This window comes from Phaethon lepturus, unplaced genomic scaffold, assembly GCF_000687285.1.
Source record: "Phaethon lepturus isolate BGI_N335 unplaced genomic scaffold, ASM68728v1 scaffold20237, whole genome shotgun sequence".
NCBI classification, from domain to species: domain Eukaryota; kingdom Metazoa; phylum Chordata; class Aves; order Phaethontiformes; family Phaethontidae; genus Phaethon; species Phaethon lepturus.
In genome coordinates, this window is record NW_010550015.1 from 4,803 (window position 1) to 13,621 (window position 8,819).

At 47.6% G+C, this 8,819-nt stretch overlaps 1 protein-coding gene across 1 annotated transcript in view; it reads left to right on the forward strand.

Annotated features, from left to right (window-relative positions):
- The window catches only part of CCDC25 (coiled-coil domain containing 25), an 8,699-nt gene extending 549 nt beyond the window's left edge, over positions 1–8,150 (forward strand). Inside the window, exons 2-8 of the mRNA XM_010290439.1 lie at positions 280–319; positions 2,863–2,914; positions 3,429–3,504; positions 4,057–4,160; positions 5,267–5,469; positions 6,556–6,601; positions 7,830–8,150. Of these exons, the coding sequence (XP_010288741.1) occupies positions 280–319; positions 2,863–2,914; positions 3,429–3,504; positions 4,057–4,160; positions 5,267–5,469; positions 6,556–6,601; positions 7,830–7,859 (551 nt within the window). The 3' untranslated portion in view covers positions 7,860–8,150. The remainder of the gene's footprint in view (positions 1–279; positions 320–2,862; positions 2,915–3,428; positions 3,505–4,056; positions 4,161–5,266; positions 5,470–6,555; positions 6,602–7,829) is intronic.
- Positions 8,151–8,819: the final 669 nt, after the last annotated feature.

An 8,819-nucleotide genomic window follows, 5' to 3' on the forward strand; every position in this document is an offset into this window, starting at 1 on the left:
GGCTATTTTGAAGACTTGCCCCGAAAGTCTCCCCCTCCCCGTTAGATCGATATTTGAAGAAACATATTTTCATTTAAAATTTTCAAAATTAGGTGATGGAGGTGTTCCTGGCGTACCTGTTTCTGCCATACCTGCAAGCAGGTTAAAGCCCTTTTCTGTTTCTGTTCAATCACCATGCAGTGGCTGACCAACAGCGGAGGATTCCTGCTCTTGTCAGGTAGTTGGATTTGCTGTTGATGAGGTCCTGGCCTTTGCTCACTGGTGCTTTTATTCCTACAGATGAAGACCTAATAAAGTATGGCTGGCCTGAAGATATCTGGTAGGTGCTGAAACTCGCTGAAACAAATTGCCTTTCGTTATGCAACTGAGTCGAATGCTCGTAACACCCTCTCACTTCCCCAGGCACTGCAGTCTCTTTTTTTTCCAAGGCCACTTAGCACTTTCAAGGCAATCCCAGGGTGGAGGTGGATTGCTGCAGACCCAAGTGCAGCTGCCGGGACACCGTTGATTCTGAATTTATTCCCCTGCATCTCCCTGTCAACCCCCTGCTTTATTTGTCATGAGAGCAGGCACCTTTGTGAAGCTTTTTGGGGTTTATCTGTGCATGGAGCTGCTGGAGTAGCAATAACCCAAATAATTCTATACATGGCTATTTGTATTTCAGAATATAGGTGCTAGCTTGCTGTTGCTCTTCCTGCGTTTGTGAAATGGGCAGAGTTTAATGAGAAAGGCAGCTTGGTGTTTGTAAGAGAGCGCACCTCTCGAGTGAAGCAGGAGTAGGAGCTGCTGGATATCCCTGTGCACGGAGAAGCACAACCAGCAAAAACAGAAGACTAACAGGACAGGGAGAGTGGAGGCACAAACTCCTGAAATCATGGAGCAGTCAGACAGGCCTGGGCACGGAGCCAGAAGTTTTTTGAGCAACAGTAAATTCTGTCCCTAGAGAAAACTATTGTTTCCCAGTGCCTTTCCCTCTGTGTGTGTGCTTTGTGGGCAGGTACTGGCCTGTCTGTAAACCAGTCACTGTCTCAGGAGTTGGAGTTGGTTTGATTCCTGTCAGGTGAAAGCCGTGTCTGCTTTAAGCAGACCTGCTAGAGCTGTGGCCAGGTGGGCCAAAGGAAGTGCCCTGACATATGTGGATTGGTTTTGGTGCGTAAGATCTCATCGGAAGAGAAAAACAAGAGAGGGGGAGTGCCCGATCCTTTTATCAGCAATTCTTGGCATCTTTGCTGGCTGCATTAGTCCATACGCTTTCCAGACTTTGAGGTTTGTGAGATTTTTATGAAGGAGTTTGCTTGCTTTGGGGCACTATTGTACAGTCTAGATGTGTCGTAGTTGCTGCGCTCTCCTTCTCTAACAGTTTCTAACAAGAATCACCACGTAGCTTTGTGCTCCTTCTCGTCCTTCAAGGTGGCCTTTGCTGGGATGAGCTGAGGTGTCGTGGTAGAACTGGAGGTTGAATAGGTAGTAGCTAGCATGCTCCATAGAGGATGTTTTGTCAGCAGTCAGCTAACTGGCACGGGAATACTTTTTTCCTTTTCTAGCAGAAGAGATTGTACGTCAGCTGCATAACACTGTTGTAGCAGTATCACGTTCATTTTCTGTCTTATGTTTGTCCTATCACTACATAAGTTAAGGTATGTCTATACCGTTACTTGGGAGTGACCTTGAGATTCACCTCCAAATTGCCTGAACAATGAAAGTCATCTTTCCCCATCTCTTTCATATCTTGTAGCTCACACAGACATCATCCATGTTGCTTTTTTTTTGTATCCTAGTGCCATCTCAACAAAACATCATAGGTCCTTTTGTGGAGGCCTCCTGGAAATCTTTCTCTTAATGGTGTCTGGCACCTTTTAGACTTACTTCTGCTTGAGAGGCCCAGTGGAATTGGGGTGGGAGGCTCAAGAGGTACAAGTGAGAATTCATGCATTGGTGCTGGAGAGTTTTCTGTCTTGCAGTAGAAAGGAAAAAGTCCTGTTAAGTTAAAAAGAAGATGGTAGAAAGAAAGGTTGGGAGGTGACATGAGATCAGTTCACCCCTTTATCCTTGGAAGTTTGCAGGGTTGGAGCAAGTGTTGATCAGGATAGAGGCTTAAAAAAAATAGATGATTGTGGCAAAAACACGGTCAAGTTAGAAGAGGTCTGGAGAAGGGCAGCTGGAGCCATCAAGGAGATGAACAGCCATGCTGTAAGGACTGGAGAGGAGAGCGCTCTTCAGTCCGGTGGGAGAGGGCTGAGGGGGTGATCGAGGCATATGAAATCTTGGAAGCAGCGAATGAAGTGAGTGCAGAACTGGGATTCATGGGCTATCGGGACTGTACCTGCATGGGCACCACTTCCCAGGCAGCATCGCCTGTTCCCGCTGTCGGAGGCAGAGCACTGGGCTCTGTGGACCATTCTACCGAGGCAGAGGACCACTGAGAAACTGGAGTTTGGTTGGGTTTTCGTTTTTTTTTTTTTTGGCTCTGTGAGCTTGGGATCAGTCATGTAAGTGGTGTAACGAGCAGTGCCTGCTGCAGCGTTCACAGTTTTGCTGTTTCTCTTAAGACTAGACAGACAGACCAAAACACCACCTGCGCAGGCTCATCCCGTGAATGTTGCCTGCCTCTGGTGTAGCATTTAGAAGAAAAAAAGGGAGGGGGAAAGGCTTTTTATTTTTTCAGTCTCCCGTTGAGAGGACTGATATTTCTTGAAGGATAGACTCTGACTCCCTTGCCTGCTTTTAAAAATGTATATCATGAACATTTCTATAGTTTTGTTCTCCATGGAGTGGCTCTTTTGTCACTTGTTAGGAAATAAATCTTTTGGAACAGATCACCACCTCTTATTCTCTGTTAAATATGCTTCTTTTATTCTTTAGGTTTCATGTGGATAAACTCTCTTCTGCGCACGTGTACCTTCGGTTACACAAGGTAATCCTGTGACACATGTATTCAAAAATGTGAATCTTAACCCACCTAAGGACTGCATGCGGCCCTTTTACAGTGATTCCTGCACGCAAGACCCTCTTTGCTCATGTGCAAAGGCTGCAGGCTCCCTAAGGGTGCAGGTAACCACCAGGGTAGGGAGACTGAATTTACAGCCTCCATTACCAAATAACATGGGGAGGAGCGGGAATTTTAATGTGGCCCAACAGAAAAATCGATTTCTGGCTTGACACCAAGTGTGTGTCTAAGAACCGTCACCCCACTAAAATGGGGAGAATACCTTTCAGAAAAGCAGGGTGCAAATAGCCTGTGGTGCTTTAAGCCCCTCCTTACAAATGTGGAAGACTTTTTGCCACGGAAGACTCCAGTCTTGGAGTAAAATGTGGAGTGTAGAGATCCTGGCTGTGTTTGCAGAGCATCATGCCCCGCTTCCCGGCCTTCTGTGCTCATCAGTCCCTACCGTGCCGCAAGCCACTCACGTTGCTTTGCTCTGTCACAGGGGCAGACGGTGGATGACATTCCTAAAGAAGTTTTGATAGACTGTGCCCATCTAGTGAAGGCGAATAGCATTCAAGGTAATACTGATTGCCGGGAGATCAGTGTGAGGTGTTTGTGGCGAGTGTTTCTGGTCCACATGAGTGTGTGGTGGTTTTTTGGATCAAACCTTTGTGATGTTTCTGCTGCAGTGCTCTCTGTTAAGCCTGTGCCTGCGGGTCTTACGGGAAGAAGATGTCACCTGCAGCTGCTGGGGCTGCCCTTTTGTAAGAAGGAATTTTAAATCTCTGAAGTTCCTGTCTGTGCCTCCATATTATTGTTTGAGCCAAGGAGGCCTTGCAGTCTCTTCTTTAACACCACCTTGGGGCCCCCTTCCATAGTAATCACTCTTCTGGCAAAGACGGTCTCCATCTGGAGTTCGTTAACACTGCTGCAGTGCTCATGTTACTGCAGAGAATGATGTCGTGGTGTTCTTCCGTTTCACTGTAACACTGGAAGGACTTCTCAGTTTTCTTCTTTCTTGCCTAGCTGGTAAAGTTTGTGACAAGAATAACTGCCAGTGTTTCCATGCGCACAGAAGACTTCTAGCAGAGAGAATTATTTCCATCCTTTCTTTCTCCCCTGCTTCCTAGGTTGCAAGATGAACAATGTCAACGTGGTGTACACGCCGTGGACTAACCTTAAGAAGACAGCAGACATGGACGTGGGGCAGATTGGCTTTCACAGGCAGAAGGATGTAAGTGTTTGCTGCAAACCAGTGACAGTGACCTGCTGGCAGACTGTAGCGTTTCCCTGTTAGGAGCTGGATGGATTATCTTCAGCATTTGCCCTAAAGCCAGGGAATCGTCCACTCCTGAAGCATAAGAGAGATCCTGGGGGCATGTTTAGACTTGCCTGAACATTACCTGACAGTCTGTGGTTGAGTGTCAGGCTGTAGCAGAGCGTAGCCTGTACAGCATGTGTTTCTGAACCTGCAGCACAGTGTAGCTGACGAGTCTTTGCCAATGCAGAATGGTATCACATGTTAGTCGGTGCTACCCACTTGCATCTGTCACCACTGAAATCATCTCTTGCTACAGCTGAAGAGCCTGCACATGAGCAGTCACTTTGGATCAGCTCTTAGGCAGTAGTGTAATCACATGTCTGGAAGGGCTCAGGACTTGAACTTGCTGTGCAGAGGAGGTCTGTGTGGGGTCCTGGAGGCGTCTGTCACTCTGTTAGCTTTACTGTCTCTGTTCCGAGAGCTGTCTCACCCTGGTGCTGCCTCTGACTTTGCTAAACCTGTTAAAAGGCAGAGCTGCTTAGCTTTGGTGTAGGGTCCGCAGATAATGTTAGGCTTAAATTGTAGTTATGTAGCTTGGCTGCTGAGAGAGAAGGCTCTCCAGAGGTGCAGTTGTTTGACTGAAACAGGTCTGTACCAGGGCAAAGAATGCTAAAAACCCCTGCAGTCAACAAGCACCACATGAGCTTCTCTTCCCAAAACCGTCTGCAAGAGACCTGCCTCCTCTTCAGGAATTGACAGAGACCAGTCCTGGTCTGTTGGTTCTTGTCTGTTGGCCTCTTTGTTGCGGCATGTGCCAAGAAACAAAATTAGTAATGCCTATGTACTTAGCAATGCTTATGCTTATTAGCTATGTGCTGCTGAGTGCTGGGAGTGGGCCCTCTTTTTGCTGTTACACAACCTGCTGAATAGGCCTCAGTGGCAGTGATTTTCCTTAGCATCTGTTTTTGTGGGATTCAGCCATCTGTAAAGTGAAAATAGGGTGTTTTCGTTCCATTGCGAAAGTGCCAGAATAAGAGTATTTTTTTTTTATAAGGATCATAGTTCTTTGCACTCCAAAGGTGAAAATGCTGACAGTGGAGAAGAAGGTGAATGAGATCCTGAACCGGCTAGAGAAGACAAAAGTGGAACGCTTCCCAGACCTGGCTGCTGAGAAGGAAGCCCGGGACAGAGAGGAGAGAAATGAGAAGAAGGCCCAGATCCAAGAGATGAAGCGGAAGGAAAAGGAAGAGATGAAGAAGAAGAAAGAGCTGGAGGAACTTAGGTAAGTAATAAATTGTTGTGCCAACTTCTAACTTCTGCAGTTTTCATCGGCACTGAGAGGGAGTCATGGGTCAGCAGTTTCCGTTTAACAGTCGGCCCAGAGTTACTTAGTGTTCAGCTGACCTGCCCTGGCACAGGTGTCTGCACGGCCTAGTGATTTCCTTTGTCTTTAGAATAAATGCATTTTTCCCGCTTCTCTTAAAACAAACCTGGATGTTAACCATTGTTAAAAGAAAGGGCTGTGTCTTTCGAAACCTGTCCCTAACTTGGGTGAAATTGGGCAGGCCGCTTGGCGCTCTCTCTGTCATTGGGATGGGAGCAATTGCTTCCAGCTTCGCATGAGCCTTGGAAAGCGCTGAGCCTTTGCTAGAGTTCTTCAGCTTCCTCTTGCATCGCTGACGTTGACTAAAACAGGTGTGAATCCTCAATCGCATGCTCTTTTAAACACAGGATGAGGGATGGTGTTTTGAAATGTCGTATTGACCTTTGTGTCATCTGACAACCAAACATGCAGTGGCGTGTGTGAGCTTGTTCCTTAGTACGGACGGCCCCATACAGCGCTGAATGTATCCTGGCTGGCCCCAAAAGCTCGCTTTTAAGCTTTAGTAAGTCATGTTTATCTGTAAATGACAGTGAAACCAGAATTTGAAAAACTCCAGGATTTCCTGGGTGATTCAACACATGCAGAGGTCAGAAAAGAGGGCTTAGAGAAGCAAACTAAACTGAAGAGAAGTTGCCAGCAGGCATGCCTGTGCTACAGAGTAAGGGGCCTGCCTGCTTATTTAACCTTACCCCAGGGCTGCCTCTTGGCCATTCCCCAAAGTAAAGGATTTTCTGCCTCCTGGGATGATCTAGCTGGTAGTTCCTGCACAAAGCTGTGGAGAAGCAGTCTGCATAGTGCCTGGACTTTCTCCGGTGGTTTTAATTAGCCAAAGAGTATGAGATAGGCAGGCTGGACAAGTATTTGCTTGAGTTCAGAAAGGAAAAAAATTTGTTTTTCTGGTACTCAGTCCTGTTTTATCAAAACACCTCTCTGTTGGTGGGTTTTGAAAACGTATCATGCAAGATAATGTAATTTCCCTTCCAGGAGCTACTCATCATTAATGAAGGCCGAGAACATGTCCTCTAATCAGGTAAGAGCTGGCTGGTGCCCACAGAAAGCTTTCAGAGCCGGCTGAAATTCAATGCGGGATCACGATGGTACAGCTCCCGCATTGCAGTCCGGTTTTGGTGACTCCTGCATGACAGAGCACATCTCCATCACCCGTTTGTGGTGAAGGACATTGCCACTTACCTCCGCTTTCTGAGAGAGCCCTATTGCTTGTGCATCAGCCAGGAGGAGCCTGTGCTGCTGGAAATGTGTGCAAAGTCCTCCCAGTGCCCTTCCCACCCAGGGGAAAGAACAGTGCTTTAAGTAGGGCATCAGGCTTGGATAACAGTTTGGGGAGGGATGAATATAGGTGCTGAGGGCAGAAGAGGAGGCTTGAAGGGATGTGCTTGCAGAGAGTCAGCCCGGGACTGGAGCACTATAACGTGGCTGCAGTCTGATGGTGGAAAAGGAACCAAAGGGGAGAGGAGCAGAGGCCAGCAGGAGGGAAGTGAGGAGGTGGAGCGCAGGAGTGAGGTTCAGAAGAGGTCCTGACGTGCACCAGAGACACCTGTGCTTTGCCTGAGGTCTGGCACATCTGCAGCTTCTTCCTTGGTGGGACCTTGGGCAAACAGATCTTGGAGCTCCTCTGAGTGACCCTCAGTTTAAAATCCACCCTTTCCATCCTAGTCCCTGACTAACTGCTTAGAGGAGTGTGTGGTTTTCAAGAATTCATGATTTTCCTCCTGGTTGGCATGCAGATCCCCTTTGAAACTTGAACTGGTGTGGAGTTTGACCATCTCCTGACGTGCACAAGCAGGCTGTGCGCAATTAGTGACACTTGCCAGGGAGAGTCATGGTGGAAATGCTGTGCGGGGGTCATCTCCTCTCAGCACCTGAACCCCATGGCATGCCAGACTGCTTTCCTTCTCCGGGGTTGGAAAGAAGCTCAGGGCTGTGACACGGGAATGGTCCACGAGGCCACTGGCGAGAGCCTGGGCTCTGGTTCCTCCCAGGTCGCAGCAGATGGGCTGCAGTTTCAGGGAAGCGCTACAGGGCAGGGACAGTGAACAGCAACTGCTTGTTTCACAGCGCAGAGCTGTTCCTGCCCCAGAGGTGCTGTTAGGTGCCCGTTTGGTCTGATTTCGTGGTGTTTGTACTGAAATGGCAGGAAACCAGAATAAATGGCAATTCTGACGTCCTTCTGAATGCGCCATTTCACCATTTTCCATTTTAATGTGCACAATGATCCTGATTTGTCTTTCTTTCCACAGGATGGCAACGATTCAGATGACTTTATGTAAATAAAGTCTCTCTCCTTTCTCAATTGTGAGGTGGTTTGGAATGTCTTAATATGTCGCCATCGCTAAGAACGCCAAAAAAAAACCAAAAAAGTGAACTCTGACTCCATTTCTTCAGAACCTGGTTGGTTCTCCCGGCAGCCTAACCAGCTCTGTGCCATGGACAACTTCTGAAAGGAGAAGATCTGTATGTCTGCACATACATCTCTTTTTTTTTTTTTTTTCAGGGACGTGGGTGGAAGGAAGCAGAATTGACTTTCAGTTCTACAAAGACAATGATATTTATTCGAGGGAAAAGGTTGGTGTAGCTTTTAATCCAATGAGATTTAAAGAAAAGAAATTTATGCTGTCTCGCCACTGTCCTGGCAGCGGAGTAACTCGGAAACGGTTGCCATTGACTCGCTGTCACTGGTACGTACACGAACGCAACACTGCCGACTGCGTAACTCTTCTCTTCGCGCTGGCGATGCTCGGCAAAGCTGGGGGATCCCTCTACAATTGGGGGGTGTAAATTTGGACAGTCCCCAGCCCTTGCTGGCATTAATCTGGTGGCTCCTCGTTAAAAACAGAGCTACAGATGGTGAAGACTGAGCGCATGACCGTGGGCTGTGGTGTATGCCATTAATGAGACTAGAATGGGGGCTAGAATGAGACTAACCCCACGGTGTGTTTTCTTTTAAATTACACTTGATTCCTGGGCTGTTCCTTGGAAACCTTCTCTGGAGAGAGAACTTTGTGAAGAAGAGTTGAGTTTTGTGCAGCGTTTACGCCTATCTAGGCCAGAGCTCTCGCCTGAGCACTCTGTAAGGTTTTGTGGATAAGTCTGTATGAAACGATCGCGGTAATACTTGCAGCCCCTGTATATATGTCACGATTAAATTCATACCATGCTGGTAAAACATGCTGCTAGGTGAGAGTCACCTGGTGTGCTGACACCTCTGAGAAGGAGCAGAGCTCTGAGGG